Source organism: Taudactylus pleione, unplaced genomic scaffold (assembly GCF_031769625.1).
Source record: "Taudactylus pleione unplaced genomic scaffold, aTauple2 ptg000203l, whole genome shotgun sequence".
Lineage (NCBI taxonomy): Eukaryota > Metazoa > Chordata > Amphibia > Anura > Myobatrachidae > Taudactylus > Taudactylus pleione.
The window spans coordinates 12,374,356-12,394,029 of NW_028284605.1; the positions used below are offsets into that span (position 1 = coordinate 12,374,356).

General features: G+C 45.7%; 1 protein-coding gene across 1 annotated transcript in view; it reads left to right on the top strand.

The window, feature by feature from the left end:
- The window catches only part of LOC148518077 (Na(+)/citrate cotransporter-like), a 183,839-nt gene that overhangs the window by 112,553 nt on the left and 51,612 nt on the right, over window positions 1–19,674 (top strand). Inside the window, exons 2-4 of the mRNA XM_088477819.1 lie at window positions 4,558–4,686; window positions 15,225–15,361; window positions 18,078–18,289. Of these exons, the coding sequence (XP_088333945.1) occupies window positions 4,558–4,686; window positions 15,225–15,361; window positions 18,078–18,289 (478 nt within the window). The remainder of the gene's footprint in view (window positions 1–4,557; window positions 4,687–15,224; window positions 15,362–18,077; window positions 18,290–19,674) is intronic.

Genomic DNA, 19,674 nt, shown 5'->3' on the forward strand with positions numbered 1-19,674 from the left:
GTGTGGCTCCCCTATTTGAATTTTGGACTGTGCTGCAGCACCACCTCTGGAGCTGCCACTGGCTGCCGCTATTCATCATTTAGAGTGTTAGGAGTTGCATAGAGGTTACGACTACTCCCAGCATTGCCCACTGATGTGCAGGGAGCAGTGGTAGCAATTTCTGCCAGAGTTCTTTGGTCTGCATTGAATTGCCACCTGAAATGTGTTTGCAATGGACCTCATTGACACAAGATATGGTTGAGGGGAGGATGTACTGCATTGCACAGCCACCAGAGGTCTTGGAGCAAAGGCAGTGTTGGTCTGGCCCAACAGGGAATCGGAGAAATCTCCAGTGAGCTTCACTGCCTGATGGCCCCTCCCCCTTTCCTAAGAAGGCAGAATCAATACTGTGCTGCTTCAACTGCCCCAGCAGAACTTTGTTTCTTAGATGCGATTATATGCAGAGATGTTATTACGTCATATCCGCAGTGCACACTAAACAATGTGTGTACCCAGCCACCCCCCCCCCCCCCCTGTGATGGACCGACATATCTGTCGTCCGGTACACTTAGACAATCTGGTGCCGACCCCTTGATATGTTGGCCCCTGCCGCATCCCACTGCATGGGGTTGTCAGCTGAATCGTCAGATTGGGCTGCATGTAAGGCCGACCTGATGAAGAGGCTGATTACCCCCATGGGACCATGCAACGCTCAACAAAGAGCATACACACATATCAGTGATTTTGACGATTTGTAAGCTGAGTATACACTTAGTGATTCTTTTAATGATGGGCCCGATTGGAGGTAAGGTGCAATCAGGGAGATTGCTAGACTCTTCAGGGAGTCAGAGAGATTGCTACTATTTCAGGGAGTCTCCATGACAATCAGAGAGATTTGCCACGTATGCTTTCACAATCTCCCTGAAATGCTTTTTCAAAAGTAGGCAAGTATGACGGTGCTGCCGATGAGGATAGAACACATAACAGTCCATTAATGTGTACTACTGTACTGAATGTGGTCACAATGAGTGTGTATTTATTACTTGGCACAAGTTGATTTCATTATCTATGTGCGGTGATAACAGATGTTCCATCACCGGTTATCCTGCAATTTATCATTAAAATGTTGTCAGATCAGCTCTGTGCGATACAGACTGTCAGTACTCTTACCACTTTACCAAACAGGGTCATACAAGCACAGTAGAGCTGGAAGTTTGGGATTCCAGTTCCACTTCTTAAACAAAAGAAAAAATATTAGAAATTTGAATACACTGTACAATGCTATTTAAAAACTGCGATGTTGGGTGCTCACAGTAAATTCCTCAGGTGGCCCAGGGTACGTCAAGTCCAGTGTTATGGTGCATACACACAGGACGATCGTCAACAATACCGATATCGTTGAACGATCTCCCGGGTGTTCTGGATGATTGATATCGATCCCACCAACGATGGCCATGAGGTCCCTATAGTTACCTGGTCAATATCGACCAGGTTGGCCTGCATGCACAGGCGATGGACAATATCATTATCGTCCATACGTGCCCGCGCATCACAGGTCGCTGGGCATCGGAAAATGCACTATATGAACGATAACGATATGATCGATATTGTTATCGTTCATATCGTCCATTTTAATCGTACTGTGTGTACGCACCATAAGAGCAGGATAGTGGTGCAAGGCTCCTAGTGCAGGAATATTGTGATTTTAATTTAAACACACCTCTACATGAAACATGAAAAAAAGGTCCTGATTCAGAGTTGGGAATAGAGTAAGAAAGAACAAGTAACACCTTGGTAAAACCATGCACTGCAGATGGGGCAGATTGAAAATGTGCAGAGAGATTTAGATTTGGGATGAGCGCATTCAAACTGACATCTATATTGCAGTGTAAAAATAAAGCTGTCCATCATTTCTGTGCTACATGCAAAAGCAGCCAGTATTTAAACCACATGCAAAAAAATGTATGCATTTGCAACATGGTTTGTCCAGGTACACAGGGGGTCATTCAGACCCGGTCGTTAGCGCCGATGCGCTCGGACCGGGTCGATGGCCCCCCACAAAGCATGCACACGACGGCGCCGGCGCCGTCGTGCGCATGCGTGAGACCCGCTACGACCGACAGCGCCGGTCGTAGCGGGTCTCGATCCAAAGGGGGCGAGCTGTCGATGTTGATTGACAGCTCGCCGCGTTTGGAAGGCGGGCCAAGGGGGTGGCAGCCCAAACGGGGGCGTTCCCATGGGAACGCTTACCGTTTGGGGGCGGCCCCACTGACATCACTAGTGATGTCAGTGGAGAGCTTCCGGCTCAGACAGAGCCGAAAGCTCTCCAGGGCTTACGACAAGGGAGACCCTACCCTAGGGTCTCGTCGTAAGCCCCGATGGTCGCGATGGTCTTGACCATCGCAACCATCACCTTAGGTGGTCGTAAGGCTGTGGGTGTTAACCCACAACCTTACCACCGCAAAGGAGGACGTCTTGAAAATTCAAGACGTCCTCCCCTCATTCAGATCGACCGCACGCTCTGTGCGACCGGCTCTGAATGAGGTCCACAGTTACTTGTTCTACGGGGGTGATTCAGCTTAGGATGGAATTGCAAAGCTGCACCCAAGTATGACACCCCGTGCTGCATTTGCAATCCCAGCACTGTGACCAAGTTTGCAGGCTGGGATCACCAACATGACCAATGGCCTTGGCACTCCTGGAAAACGGGGCAACACGCCCCAATTACGGGAATGCCTTCCATCCCCATACCGCCCATTAAATGCCTCTGCTTAGCAGGAGCTGTGTGTGATCACACAGGACTCTGCACATCCGCAGAACGGGTCCTGTGCATGCACAGATTCCCGATAATCGGAAATGTGCGTTCAGCATTGCACTTACATGCAATGCTGAATCAGCCCCTATGTTACTCTATTCCCAACTCTGAATCAGGCCTACAGTCCATATGCAGCATGTTTTAGAACAGAAAGATGCCCAGCTTTATAATAACATCACCTTTGTACAGAGTAACGTTGATGCATAGAGAAATGTGATGTGAGGATGCAGGATTTCTGAAGGAATTTGTTGTCCCTAACTGAAACTTCAATGGGGTTTTTGTTCTATTTTAGATAAGTGGATGGACAACTGGTGTCTTTTATGTGCATGTAACTTTGTTGTCACTGATACATACTAGTTCCCACAGGATGTCACAGGTTCCAGGTGGAAGAAAGGGCTTTATTTCCGTCAACATGGCCATCCCTTTAAGACACATTTGCACATTTTAAAAAAAAACTTCAATTAAAAATTCTATTCCCAAACGTAGTTCTTACTTTTGACACAATTTCTATTGCAATGCTGATTATGTCAACAATTGTTACGTTATGCTTTGCTTTCGTAGGTTTGTTCCTTCATCATTGCGCCAATACTTTTGTGTACCGTGACTTTTATATGCATTGTTTTACCTTCCCAATCACTATAACCCTTCCCAACCACTTCCCTCTCTTACCTTACTATGGGCCTGATTCAGAAATGGACGCTATATTGCTCAGCATATTTGTACCCAGTTGTTGTGCTAAAATATGCAAAAGCCGAAGGAGGTGCTTAAGGAAAAAAACGCCTCCTACCAGCTTCTCTGATCCGCTGCTGCAGCCGAAAAAGCCGCATCAGACCAACTGTGTGAACATCGGACATCTGAGTTACTCAGGATGTCTGGCACAATCACGGTGCTGGGGCCAATGAAGCTGCTTCTAAGGTCAAAGGGCCTGATTCAGACCCACTCGCGAGCGGCTGTCCGCTCGCAAGTGGGTCGATGTTATGGACTGAGCATGCGCACGACGGAGGGAGCTCCGTCGTGCGCATGCGCCAGACGCGACGAACGAAGGAAAGTCCTTCGCTCGTTGTGTCCGATCAAAGGGGGCGTGCTGTCAATGTTGATTGACAGCACGCCCCCTTTGGTGGGCGTGCCGGGGGCGTGCCTCCCTGACGGGGGCGTTCCCACGGGAACGCCTCCCGTCAGAAGCCGGCCCACTGACATCACTAGTGATGTCAGTGGGAGTGATTTTGGCTCTGATAGAGCCAAAATCACTCCGGAGCTTGCGGTTGAAAACCTCAACCGCAGGCTCCGGCTCGCAAATTCGATGGTCGCGATGGTCTCGACCATCGCGACCATCACAATGCACGCTCGTATAGCCTGTGGGTGGTGACCCACAGCTATACGAGCGTCCAGGAGGACGCTCCATGAAAATGGAGCCCGGCCCTCATTCAGAGCGTGCGCTCTGCTCAGAGCGTACGGCTCTGAATGAGGGCCAAAGTCACTGGCTTCGTCTATCCTCCGTTTCTGGAACGCTCACCATCGCAGCCCCCAAACACTAGCACCATGCCAATCATGTTTCAGATTTGGGGCACTGCGACCGATGTTGCAGAAACAGATCTGCACATTTATGTAAATTGCATGTTCATTGAAAAACTGTTAATGAAAGTCATTTAAAACAAGTAGCAGTAAAAGAAGGGGTTCAGGTTGTTTTTATTCAATAAAAAGTTTAAAAACAGATAAAAAATATATATATACCTTTTTAATGCTTTATCTTTGATCTCTTTCAGGAAGCCAGTTGTGCCTACGCAATCATCCTCATGGCTGTGTACTGGTGCACAGAGGTCATCCCCCTCGCAGTCACTGCATTGCTTCCAGTCCTTTTGTTCCCAATGTTTGGAATTCTGGAATCAAAACAGGTAATAGTTCTGTCCTATTCCCTTTGCCACCTTAACAATTAGTGATTTCAACTAAATGACCCTGTGATGAGATATGAGATGCGCCTCATACCTATGTGTATTTTGCCTTAAATGAAACTGGTTTACAAAGCACATATGTGGCCTGATAGAGTAGCTCAGTGTCCTCATGGTCCAGCTCCCCACTCTGCGGTGATTAATGTAGCATATAGTACAGCAGGGGGTGGGGCTGGATGATGCGAATTACATCAACATGACCCCGTACTTGCAAGCATGCATATATCAGGGAGACTATGAATAAGGTGTACACCTGCTATAGTGCAAAGCAGCCAATATGGTTAGTGCTCAAAAACACTATAGCCCCCCTCCTGTAGATTAGTAAAACTTGTAACCCACATACAGCGAAATACATATATGTCACATACACTATAAAATGAAAGGGGAAAATAAAAGCAGCTTGTGGCTCATTGACTGCAGCGTTGGAAAACGCTTTCACTGGCTGTGTATCGGCTCCTTGTATCAATTCATTCATTCATTCGCTTTGTAGCTCTACCAGGAGCAAGTATATGTGCTATGAAAACAAGCAGCATACAGTTTAGGAGCGCCATTGAGAATTCAGGATGACAGGTAACAAGTGCTCAAAACAAAGTTTGACTTTTTGTCAGGCCAGATGTCTAATTCTATCCCAATTTTTTTAATTTAATAGATGTATGTGAAACAGATTTGGTGTACTCCCCTGTACTCCGTGCCCCCTCTGTGTGATGTCACATAGAGGTGGGGCCATAATCGCCGGTGATTACAGCAATGCCCGGGAGCTGTAAGGGCAGCGGTGTGACTGTCTGAAGCATCCTAAGGCTGCTCCAGGCTGCACTGCTGCATAGATTCTGGCTGCAGGGTACCATTCTTAGCACCCTGCTAGCCAGACGAGGCTACCAGAAAAGCTCAGAGGGCCAGACGAAATGATTCCGGGGGCCTTATAAGGCCCCCGGGCCTGAGGTTACCCATCCCTGTTCTAAATCCTACAGACAGGACAATCATAACACTGAGTTGGTTTCCAAGGTTGTCTGACTGTTGCTGCCAGATGCCCACCTGTGATCTCAATTTACTCCTTGGTCATTATTTTCCTTCTCCTCCTGACATTCACTGAATTCCAGAAACTCCCTCTTAAAACATGAACTCTCTTGGCTACACATCCTGGCCTTCCTTAACATTCAGTCAGTCCCAGACCTTTCCTCTTAAAACGGGATAGACGTCAGATGTTAGACAGGCAATAGGTCGACAGGGACAATGGGCCTGATTCAGACCCACTCGCGAGCGGCTGTCCGCTCGCAAGTGGGTCGATGTTATGGACTGAGCATGCGCACGACGGAGGGAGCTCCGTCGTGCGCATGCGCCAGACGCGACGAGCGAAGGAAAGTCCTTCGCTCGTTGTGTCCGATCAAAGGGGGCGTGCTGTCAATGTTGATTGACAGCACGCCCCCTTTGGTGGGCGTGCCAGGGGCGTGCCTCCCTGACGGGGGCGTTCCCACGGGAACGCCTCCCGTCAGAAGCCGGCCCACTGACATCACTAGTGAGTGGGAGTGATTTTGGCTCTGATAGAGCCAAAATCACTCCGGAGCTTGCGGTTGAAAACCTCAACCGCAGGCTCCGGCTCGCAAATTCGATGGTCGCGATGGTCACGACCATCGCGGCCATCACAATGCACGCTCGTATAGCCTGTGGGTGGTGACCCACAGCTATACGAGCGTCCAGGAGGAAGCTCCATGAAAATGGAGCCCGGCCCTCATTCAGAGCGTGCGCTCTGCTCAGAGCGTACGGCTCTGAATGAGGGCCAATATGTAGACATGGATGAAGGTCGACATGGTCAAAAACTGTTGACGCGTGTTATTTTTTTCTAAACCTAATCTTCTCCCTTACCCTAACCCTCCCCTTGGTGCCCAACCCTAACTCTCCCTCCTAATGCCTAACACTATCCATCGGTGTAGTAGGTATTACCGCCGGACGCATGGCCGGCAGTTCAAAGCCCGACAGCGGCAGCCCGGCAAGGGTGAAGATCCCGATCGTCCCTAAGGTAAGTATCACTTACCTAATTCTACCCCCTAACCCTCCCTTAGGGGTGCCTAACCCTAACCTCCCCCTCAAGTGCCATACCCTAATCCCTCCAAGTGCCTAAACCTAACCCCCCCTTCCCCGCTGCCTAAACCTAAGTCTCCCGGGGGGGTGCCTAACCCTAACCTCCCCCTCTTCCCCTAGCCTAAACCTAACCTAAGTCCCCCCAGGAGCTCTAAACCTAAGCCTCCCCCCCCGCGCGGCTGTCCGCGCCCGGCTTGCCTTCATTTGGTATGCCGGGCATCGGTCTTCCGGCGTATGATTAATGACAGGCGTCAAGTTGTCGACGCCTGTCATTAGTACCACGCCGGGATTGGAGAGTCTGCAAGCCGGCGGTCGGCATTTAGACCGTCGGCTTCCAGACTACATCCCCTATCCATCGGGACAAGTGCCTCACCCTAACCGTCCCTTCTGGTGCCTAACCCTCCAGTAAGTGTCTAACCCACTTTTGTGTTGACCAATTTTTGTTTTGACATTTTGTTCCTGTCGACCTTCATCCATGTCGACTTTTTTCTGTGTCGGTCTTTGTTTCTGTCGACTTTGTGTCCCTGTCGACCTATTACCTGTCTAACACATCTGTTGTTTATCTGGACATTTTCAACCTTTTCAATGTCTATCTATTGACTATTTTCCCCAGCAAGGTGCTCACTCTGCTTCCTTCCCTGGCATTGGTCCCATCGGAAGATAGCAAAATTGTATATTGCCCAATTGCTTACATAAGTCTTGGTTGCTTGGGCTGCTGGGAAATGCAACTTCTCTACAGTTATGATGTTGACATTGCTAAAGTGTCGACAGGCAACGTATTAACATTCTCAGAATGTTGTCAGAATTTTGATATTAGACTTAGGCTATTGGCAGGAGCATTAGGATTAGACTGTTGGGGTGAAGTTAGGGTTAGGATATGGGGTGGGGGATTAGGATAAGGCACTGCAGGAAGGGTTAGCGGTAGGGGTTAGGGTTGGGGATAGCAGAAGAATACTTAAAAGAATGCTGGAGGATCACAAGTCTGACCCAGAAGTGACAGTTACATGACCGTTGGAATGCGGAAGCAGCACTGGAGCCGCTACAGCCATCAGGAGCAGGTAAGTGACCACTGGGCCACCAGGGACGATATGTCCACATTCTAACATGTCAAAATTTCATAACTGTCTACATGATGAATGTCGACATTGTTAATGTTCACATTATGAATGTCGATATATCATACCACACCCATTCCATAAGTGGGTAGCAGCATGGGAAAACCCTTGTAGGTAGGGCAGGAGTAAGAGTATACAGGGGTGATACACAAGTCAGATTTAATGAGTGACAGTTTATTGAGATGAGATATAAGATGTATGGAGGGGTGATGTTGTTGGGGGCTTTTTAGGTAAAGGTGAGTGATTTGAATTGGATTTGGGAAAACTAGATATTTGCAAAGTTTTAAGGATTGTTTCTTTAGTCTTGGTGAGATGACCTGTTTAAGGGAGGATGGAAATGTGCCAGTAGAGAGACACAGATTGAAGAGTGGAGTTAGAGGTGGAATGTAATGGTGGGGAAGCAGTAGGGAGAAGGGTATAGGGTTAATTGAGACAAAGAGATGTGTGCAGAGACTTGGGGAGGAATGTAATATCCTATGATTTTGTCAAATTGATGAGTTTCTGTTGAGTTACAAGTCGCAGAATACGACTAGAGGCAAAGTCACTAGAAATCCGCCATAATTAGTTTCAGCTAGATGCAAGTCGCTGTCCCAATTTTGTTGATGTTAAACATATAAATCATCAGATGTAATAGACAGTGACTTGTAAATTGCTGGAAACATGCACAAAATAATGTGAAAAGGAGATTCCTCTGTCCAATAATTGAGTACTATTTAGTGGCAAACTGATACAGTACATAGGTTTAATGTGGCTTTTTTATACATGTTCTGTCCAGGCAGATTGCTCAAACTGCATGTACAGTATTATGAGCTATCTCCCTGGCTAGAGCCATTTACCAGTGAGCAGTATACCAACTTTAAACCGTATTCTGATTTCACCATGGGACCTATTCATTATTATTACATAATGCAGCACATTACTGTTTGGATTGCAATGTTTTTGAGCCATATATAATAGCCTGCAAGTTTGCAGACACCAGCACAATTTCAGTGATTTAACCTCTTAAAAAGGCAAAACCAGTCTGGTTTTGCTTTTTAAATTGTTGCCACTTTAAATCTAGCAGGTAAATCGCTGTGATTGAACTGGTGTCTGCAACTTGCATGCTAGGGATGGCCATCTGTGTGATAGAACTGGTATCTGCAACTTGCATGCTAGGGATGGCCATCTGTGTGATAGAACTGGTGTCTGCAACTTGCATGCTAGGGATGGCCATCTGTAGGGTTTCCATTGCTTTTTACCATCAATGGGTTCATCTATGGTGAGCCATCATTGCTTTGCACCCCTCGATGGCCACCGCTCCTGGGGGGAGTGGCGGGTCACGGGCTAAGCAAAATCGGGGGCATGGCTTAGATGGGCTGGGGGCAGTGCTAAGCTACTTCCCATCCAGAAAAAAAAAATAACCATCAACTCCTACCCATCCATCAATGGCTAAGAACTATTGGCTCTTTACCATCAATGGTAAAAGCATTCGACATCGGCCATAACCCTTCGATGATTTTGGATCATCGATGGTCGATGGCCATCCCTATTGCAGGCTATTACATTTGGCCTTTGAATACTTTTCTGAACTGTAGTAGACATGGGGATCTTGAAATTGACGGTGGCATATGTATTAAATCTTCTCTCTGTATTAACTTTTACATTTACTGTGGTGATGAACTTTATATACTAAACAAACTTTTAGAAACCTTGATTTGCAGGTTCAGACTTCTATTGTAGTCACAAGACAATGACAACATGTTTATGAGACTATTACAGAACCACGTGTTTGATCCTACTGCTGTGTTTGTTTTTTATTTACTGGAAATTATTTAAGTACAGGTTTGAAAATTATTGGACAGTTGTTTAATTCTTGTTTGAATGTTTTTAGATAAATGTTACATGTGTAACTGCAGTCTCTGTATAAGGCTTTGTCATCAGCCGCATAAAGGCCCTGATTCAGACCCACTCGCAAGCGGCTGTCCGCTCGCAAGTGGGTCGATGGTCTGCACTGAGCATGCGCACGACGGAGGGAGCTCCGTCGTGCGCATGCGCCAGACGCGACGAGCGAAGTAAAGTCCTTCGCTCGTTGTGTCTGATCAAAGGGGGCGTGCTGTCGATGTTGATTGACAGCACGCCCCCTTTGGTGGGCGTGCCGGAGGCGTGCCTCCCGTCAGAAGCCGGCCTACTGACATCACTAGTGATGTCAGTGGGAGTGATTTTGGCTCTGATAGAGCCAAAATCACTCCAGGGCCTGCGGTTGAAAACCTCAACCGCAGGCTCCAGCTCGCAGTTTCGATGGTCGCGATGGTCACGACCATCGCGGCCATCAAACTGCACGCTCGTATAGGCTGTGGGTGGTGACCCACAGCTATACGAGCGTCCAGGAGGACGCTCCATTTTTATGGAGGGCGGCCCTCATTCAGAGCGTGCGCTCTGCTCAGAGCGTACGGCTCTGAATGAGGGCCAAAGTGTGGCAATGTTCCAAGAGGATCAATCATCATAGAGGTTTATCTCTGCTCTTACCTTGTGCATAATCCCACTATCAAGCTTTGGTGAAACAATTGAGGATTATAAAGTACAGAAGTTCAGGATAGGGTTGGTGTCATGCTGCAGTATAATGTGCTGAATACCCATTTACATGTAGGCAATCTAATATGATTTATTCACTTAACAGGACATTCATACATTCATTCATATACTTTATATACTGTATAGTCATCTAATTAAATAGTTGTCCCAGAACCTTTTTGAATAAAGGTGACTGGAAATATATCTTAAAGTCTCTATTGCTACTGTAAAAGGCTGAAAATAAAAAATCTTGTCCAACTATTAATCATTATCTAAGCTTAGTTGTAACTCCTCTGACTTGTTGAATCTAACATAGTTTCAGCTTTATGTTGCCACAGATATATTCAAACCAGTTGTCATCATCATCACCATCATTGCTTATTTGTAATGCTGGGTACACACTAGACTAGACGATATGTGTACCCAGCGCCGTCCTCACACATTGCACAATGCAGTGGATGACGCCGCGATGTGTAGTTCCATGCTACATTTAGCAGCATGGCATTGTTCATCACATCGTCTCATCTGCTGTGCTGCACAATAGATGGGACAATGCGATAAACGACCCGCGGGGACGTGCTATCGGGCATATAACTATGCGATCCGCAGGATACAGCGTTGCGATCTGCGTCGGAACGATATATTGTGCCATGGACTGTGTAGTGTGGACCCAGCTTAAGGTACAACAAAACTCTTCAGTACAAACAGACAGTTACATATCATATAAAATACCATTGCACAAGGCATATAGATGAGGTTGATGAAGAGAGTGTAAATATGAGACAACGGGTAGAGAGGAACCTTCTTAAGAGACATTCTTATGAGAACCAATGGCCTAGATGAGAGACAATAGAACCTAGTGAGACATGGAGTCAGTGTGAGACTGGAGCTGGTAGATCTCGCACAGGAAGTGGCATCAGGTAGTGGTAGGCAATAGTGCAGAGGTGGGTTTTCCAAGAGTGGTGGAAATATCAAAGGCTAAGCATGCGGTGTGGGGAATTACATAAGTGAGGAGCAGAGTGGAGATGAGGGAAAGGTCAGAGGTGAGGAGAAGACCCTATTATGATGAGGTCAAAGATATTAGAAGGGGAGGAGTTGGTGAGAGCTTTGACGGTGAGGCTAAACACAGTGTACCAGAGACACTGGGCTGCGACTTTAACTGCACTGGAATCGATTTTACACACATGCAAAGTCTCAGATGAAGCACCACGATACAGTACTTGGCAGAAGAAAAAGCCATGATCGCACACTTTGAAGCCCTTTTTTTTGTAATCGTTTATTGAGCAAAATCGAGAATACAGTGAGTTAGTGGAGTAATATATCAATGATTGTCAGTACATTGTAAATTAGAGTAGACATTTAGAGACATTTCAGCGGGGATAGAAACATACAACAGTGAAAAAATATGAACCCATAGAAATATCCTAAACAACAACAAAGAACTACCGTACCGGTTTATCTCGATGAACCCCCTTTGGTATATGATCTTAAATTCTATGAGGGGTGTGCTACCTACTGCCAATTAACGGAACTAGATAGGAGGAAGAAAGAAAGGCAGAGTTACGGTGCACAGATCGAGAAAAAAATTAATTTAAAAAATTAACCTTTAATTAGATATTCATTAAAATTGTATCACCTTGACAAATTACATTAACTGGCGAAGTATTAAACAAATTGTAAAATAATGAAAAAATTTATAAAATTAATGAAATTAAAAAGATGCACTTAGGGTCTCACCCGTATTTAAATGGACTTCCTATGGATGTTAATTAATGACAAAACGTTGGACAGGTTTTCTGTTCTGTATTCACATTATCATTTAATTGCTTATTGGCAGTAATAAACAGAGATTCTCCTTCCTATAGAGCAACCTTATTGGAACAATGTTGCACTAAGTTGTTACAACATATTGGGCCTGATTCAGACCCACTCGCGAGCGGCTGTCCGCTCGCAAGTGGGTCGATGTTATGCACTGAGCATGCGCACGACGGAGGGAGCTCCGTCGTGCGCATGCGCCAGACGCGACGAGCGAAGGAAAGTCCTTCGCTCGTTGTGTCCGATCAAAGGGGGCGTGCTGTCAATGTTGATTGACAGCACGCCCCCTTTGGTGGGCGTGCCGGGGGCGTGCCTCCCTGACGGGGGCGTTCCCACGGGAACGCCTCCCGTCAGAAGCCGGCCCACTGACATCACTAGTGATGTCAGTGGGAGTGATTTTGGCTCTGATAGAGCCAAAATCACTCCGGAGCTTGCGGTTGAAAACCTCAACCGCAGGCTCCAGCTCGCAGTTTCGATGGTCGCGATGGTCACGACCATCGCGGCCATCAAACTGCACGCTCGTATAGGCTGTGGGTGGTGACCCACAGCTATACGAGCGTCCAGGAGGACGCTCCATGAAAATGGAGCCCGGCCCTCATTCAGAGCGTGCGCTCTGCTCAGAGCGTACGGCTCTGAATGAGGGCCATAGTTGCTTATTAACAGATATATAAATCTCCTATTCAGAGTGACAAAAGTTATTCTCCTCAGACTGCTTATATACAGGGCATCTAAGGGCCTGATTCAGACCCGGACGCTATGCTGCGCTCTCTTGCATTGAGCGATTTTTTGCAATCTGCGCATGCGTATTAGTCGCAATGCACGTGCACGAACCAGTCATTGCGATGGGAAAGTACACGCCTGTAGCCCGCAGTCGTTTTTGGGTGGTAACAGGGGAAGGTGCTTGAAAACAGGGGTGTGGATATGCGAACGCAGACGTGCCCGACCGTCAGAACGGCGTTTAACGGGTGTGCATAATTAGCAAAGTAGCGTCATTACAAACGTGACTAGGTTGTATTTTAGCCTGAACTGCTCGCAATGTTGTGGTGGGAAAAGGCTACCACAAGCGCTGCGAGCAGCTCTGATGGCTCTCGATGTTCCTGATTATTCCAGCCTCCCGGAGATGACGTGTGTTGCGAGTGGCAAAGGGGCGTCTTTATACAGGTGCGAGAGCATATTGTGGCCGCTCGCTATTGCTTAGTGGACGGCTTTACGCGACGCAGTGCGAGAGCATGATTTAAATAGCCGTCCCCTTTTAGGCAGCGAGCGGACGCAAATAGCATCCGGGTCTGAATCAGGCACAAAATCCAAACTATCAATTAGTGTGAAATAGATATAATCCGTACATAGGGTCCATTTAATGTGGCTTTGGCTGTGTTAATATATTTAGGTAGGACAGATGGTAAGTGTCTCTAGGTAGTCGCTATAACATAAATAAATCAGCTGTGATGTACATTCATTTCACATCACTATCAGTTTGTTTAGATATTACAGCTACTGCAGATCAGTGACCAGGTTTCACATGACACACAGGCATCAGTGTCTACCGTCCGGCACTTACTCAATCGCTGCCCGGCTGATAAATTACAACAGCCGTTTTATTAACAGAGGTCAGTGTCGGAGGTATGACACACAGGCATCAGCGTCTACCCTCCGGCGCTTACTCAATCGCTGCCCGGCTGATAAATTACAACAGCCGTTTAATTTATTAACAGAGGTCAGATAATCGTAGAGATAATCGTATAGGTATTAAGCAAGACCTGGAAGGGGTGTATTTTGGTAGGATTACCAAGGATTCCAAATGGATTGGATCCTCTGAACAGTTTTATTCTGTAAGCTAGTAATGTACTCCATTTTCAAAACAAACCATATTCTGTTCAAAAGTTCTTGTCGGCTGGGACTGGGGTGTTCGGTACTTTCCAATTACAGGCTAACTGATATTTGGCTGCTCAAGATATGTGGAGAACCAGTTTATTGGAGGCATTAGGGACAAAATCAATCGGAGCGCAGAGTAGCAGATTGGCCAGGGACACATTGAAGCCCTTTTGACAGCAATTCAGACTCAGTCGCACACAGCTGTACAATTGTTGCACACCAAATTGATAAGTGTACACTACCAATGTAGTTTTGTAGCTTCTTTGTGTTTTAATTATACAAATTAGTTACACATTTTGAGCAGCGAAGCCACTTGGAGTCACGCAGGACCTGGGGTGCTGAGAAGGACTATTTGGCGCAACTGAAGAAAGAACACATCTGTATTTAAAACAACATATGCTACACAGGGCTGGTTCTAGGTCATATAGAGCCCAGGGGGGCTGTTCCCTATGCCCTGGCCTTTGCTGGGACACTGCCCCCTCCTATTCCTCATCCCTATTGCCTACAGGGCAGTTCCCCTCAAATAATTAATGACTGAGGGTGGCTTCTTAGGCAGGGCAGGACACATACCCCCAGACACCCCCCCCCCCGCCAGCTCCCTATCTAGGGGGCGGAGCTTCTGCATGCATGGCTGGGAGGGAAGGGTGGTAACAGGGGACTCAGGAGGAGCTGCAGCCTGCAAGTGCTATTGTGGTCAAGAGTGGGGAGAAGTGTGGCTATAACGGCGGCTACAGCGATAAGAGAGCATCCGTTGCAGCTTCATCTGAAGGTTGGATTCCTTAGCGGCGCCCCCTAGGCTGCAGTGCCCCGGACGACGATTCTGCCACTCCGCCCCTTGAGCCTCCCCTGATTCTTCATGGAAGGGGACGGAGTCCAAAGCAATAGGAGGTATAATACTAATCTAACTATGACTATTGTTATGTGGATCTTTAATTTCAGATTTTGGGAAAGTTGTGTTTAAATAAACATTCCCATAGGTGCCAATTTCCTTTTATCCTTTTTGACAGTCCTCTGTGTATAACGTGTATGGACAATTACTCATGGTGTTTTCCCTAGGTGTGTATGCAGTACCTGAAGGACACAAACATGATGTTTGTGGGTGGATTAATAGTGGCAGTGGCTGTGGAACACTGGAACCTACACAAAAGAATCGCACTGAAGGTTCTGCTCATTGTTGGAGTTAGCCCACCCCTGTAAGCATCTTAATATTATTATTAGCAATGTAATATAAGGCCACAAGGAATCATTTATTAATATCCAGTTTTGCTGCCAAACCTCCATCCCAGTGCTAATTTTAGGTGCATTTAACTAGGACACGAATACTGTTTGTATTTGTCTATTTTATGCCATTTGTAAGCTAGATTGAGGTGAATAGAGCTACAGTCAGGTCCATAAATATTGGGACATTGACAGAATTTTCATATTTTGGCCTGGTCTTTAAAAAGTGTGAGGCACATATAGAAACCGTTGTAATTCCTACACCGTTCACCTGATTTGGATGTAATTACCCTCAAATTAAAAATGAAAGTCTGCAGTTAAAGCACATCTTGTTTGTTTCATTTCAAAGCCATTGTGGTGGTGAATAGAGGCCAAAATATGAAAATTCTGTCAATGTCCCAATATTTATGGACCTGACTGTATAATCATTGTGTAGCCAGTAATAGCATTAGAACCTTTGGTTCATAGACCACTGCTAAACGCTACTGTATATACAGCAGCAAGACAGGAACCCATCGATGCAAAACCATTGATGGTTCAAATCATCAGTGGGTGTCAGTAGTGGCGTCATGTGGCAGCAGGGAGCCAATTGGAGACAGAAGGCAGGGAATTGAAATGCGCAATGGGGAGATGGCAATAAAGGCTGTGTGACTCAAAATAAAAATGCTGTCATCATTGGATCTCTGCCATCTATTGCACAGAAACTTCGAACAACCACTATTGCTGGCAAAAACGTCGACAGTTGATAACAAACCATTAGAAACATAGAATTTGACGGCAGATGAGGACCACTTGGCCCATCTAGACTGCCCCTTTCTTAACCTTTTGGTCCTTAGTTCTTTGAGAGGATATCCTTATGACCATCCCAAGCATATTTAAATTGTTCTACTGTATTAGCCTTTACCACCTCTGATGGGAGGCTACACCACTTACCCACTACCCTTTCTGTGAAGTACTTTTTTCTCAAACTTCACCAGTATCAGTGCATGTCATTGTCCTCGTGTTATAATACTTCTCTTCCTTTTAAGAATGTTTCCCTCCATTGCCTTGTTAAAACTCTTGATATATATGAAAGTTTATAGAAATATGAAATAAACCAAGGTACAGTAGAAGACATGCCATCTAGCCAGTGTAACTTCTAAATAGAGAACCTACTGATTAGTGTGATTGAGAGCTGCATGAAAAGTATAATGCTACATAGTAAGGGGTAAATTTACTAAGATTCGTGTTAGTCCGAGATTGCTATCTCGGGTGAAAATATAACTTTTTTGCTTATCAGGAAGTAACTATTATTAAACTCGGGTGATTTTATAATCTTTTGGGGCTGAAATCAGGTGTGTTAATGCCGCAAATGTGGCCGTTTTGATCACTAGAAATGAATACACTATCGGCACAAATCGGAAGTACTTTTCATTCACTTCACTAAACTAAATTAGGAATTTAGCATTATTCGTTTTGCTATAATTTTTTACAGCCAAATCGGGGACTAAATAGAAGTTTCAAAGGCACCACCTCCTGATCTGTGAGATTCCATCAAACATACACAAATCAGTGCGATTTGTGTATGTTTAATAATGAAAAGTTTGTTTTAAGGGTTAATTAAAAAAAAAAAATTACGTAGGGTTCCCCCCCAAAAGCATAACCAGCCCCAGACTGGTCAGCCAGTCTTGGTTCCTAAAATTACGGGGAACAAAACGTGTAGGGCTCCATCATAATTTAGGAACCAGCACCTGGCTGCTGGGTCAGTCTTGGTTTTAAATATAGGTGGAAAAAAATGCATAGGGGTGCCCCTATATTTAAAAGCAGCACCGGACCCAAACCGACCGGGGTATAATGCCACAGCCAGGAGACCCTATTACCAGGTCTCCATGGCTAAAGCATTCGCACCCCAAGCCGGTCAGCCAAAGCCAGGGATCTTAGGAGAGGTGGGGACCCCCCAAAGAAACTCCCCTCTCCCGAAACCCCAGGCTTGGGCTGAATCCCAGGGCTGTTCCCCGCACCCCAGGGCTGTGGGTACGGTGGTAATAATGTGTTAAATAGTTCCAAACTATTGTATTTTACAGTGGAACTACAGGTGCCAGCATGCCTGCCTTTTGGCACTTGTGGAACTACAAGTGCCAGCAAACGGTCGGCATCCATACTCCCACTGTATAATAAATAGTTAAGACAGAACACACACACCGTAAATAGTACAACTTTATTACATACCTACCTATCCCATTCACACATACTTACAAACTACCAGCTGGTCTGTCCCCTTGTCCCATGTAGAATCCAATGGGTGTACCTAGAAAAAAGATGTGATACTCACCTCCATCCTCGCCCTGCTCTCCGTAGCATCCCCATACTTGGCAACATAACAAACCGAAAAACCAAACCCCTACAGACAAGTATTGCTAAACATCGGCACTGTGTAAACATCGGCATTGCGTAAACATCGGCATTGTGTAAACATCGGCATTGCATAAAGCTCTGAATCAGGCCCAGTATGTTGTAAAATGAATGACTGTTTTCCGTTACCAATGTGAACATGCTGAAACACGTGCAAGGTCTGTCTGTAGGAACTGCAGAATTCCTTTATCATTATCATGTTAATAACAAATTACAATACTGCAAGTTGATTTATTCCTGTAGTTTGAAATGGACACATAATTTTTCCAACAGTCTTTTTGTTTTCTTTGCTTGTCATAGACTAATGTTAGGGTTCATGGGAGTTACTGCATTCCTGTCTATGTGGATAAGCAATACGGCAACTACAGCCATGATGGTTCCTATTGTGCAAGCGGTCTTGGGTCAGCTGAGTAACGCGGAGCAGGAACCTTCCATCTTGGATTCAGATGGACAGACAAACCCAGCATTGCAACTGGATGAAAAGAATGCCATCAACATGATTGACATGCACAGTAAGAAAAATATTTATTTTATATTTTTTTTAACATTGACTACAAAAATGCAATTGAATACTTAACCTGAACAGGAGAGAACAATACAAACTGAGAAATGACTGTATATTATATAAGCCAGGTGTTCTCAATTCTTGTCATCAAGTATATGGTTTTAAAAGCAGACTAATACATTAATTTGACTGGGTCAGTAATTAAGAATTCTGTTTGAAATAGGTAAATCCATGAAGTAGGGTAAACTACCCCCGCCCCAAAGAATGAAGTCCATATTTTAAATACTGGCAGAATACATTAATTTATTTTTTACAGATAGGACTTAGTGGAGTTGAGGCTATGGATCTCTGTAATGATGGCAGAGGGATGAGTGCAGGGACAAATTAAGGATTTCTAGAGGGGTTTTTCCACATTCCAAGTTCCCTACTCTGCTGAGCATTGGAGCAAGTCTGGGAGTACTGTATCAGGGAGCAACAGAAGAACCTAACACCAGCCCTGGGCATATACTGTATATATAAACATTGGTCTCCTACTACTGTACACTAGATAGTGTATGTAATTCAGTATTAATAATTAACACTATTGCTGATCCATTGTATAGGCTGTAGGGGACAGAGGCCCTGATTCAGAGCCGGACGCTCTGACAGAGCGCTCGCTCTGAATCAGGGCCGGTCTTTAGCGAGCGGCCAGGAAGATGGTCGCGAGCGGCCAGGAAGATGGTCAAGACCATCACGACCATCGGGCTTGCGACAAGACCCTTGTGGTAGGGTGTTGTTGCCGCAAGCCCCAGAGAGATTTCGACTAACAGAGCCAAAATCTCTCCAACTGACATCACTCGACCGGGTCTGAATCAGGCCCAGAGTCAACAAACAAGATGTGCTTTAATTGCAGACTTTCAGATTTAATTTGAGGGTAATTACATCCAAATCAGGTGAACGGTGTAGGAATTACAACGGTTTCTATATGTGCCTCCCACTTTTTAAGGGGCCAAAAGTAATGGGACTATCAACTCAAAAGCTATTTCATGGACAGGTGTGGGCTATTCCCTCGTTATTTCATTATCAATTAAGCAGATAAAAGGTCTGGAGTTGATTCTAGGTGTGACATTTGCATTTGGAATCAGTTGCTGTCGTCTCTTAATATGAGATCCAAAGAGCTGTCACTATCAGTGAAGCAAGCCATCATTAGGCTGAAAAATCAAAACAAACCCATCAGAGAGAAAGCAAAAACATTAGGTGTGGCCAAATCAACTGTTTGGAACATTCTTAAAAAGAAAGAACGCACTGGAGAGCTCAGCAACACCAAAAGTCCCGTAAGACCACGGAAAACAACTGTGGTGGATGACAGAAGAATTATTTCCCTGGTGAAAAAAACCCTTCACAACAGTTGGC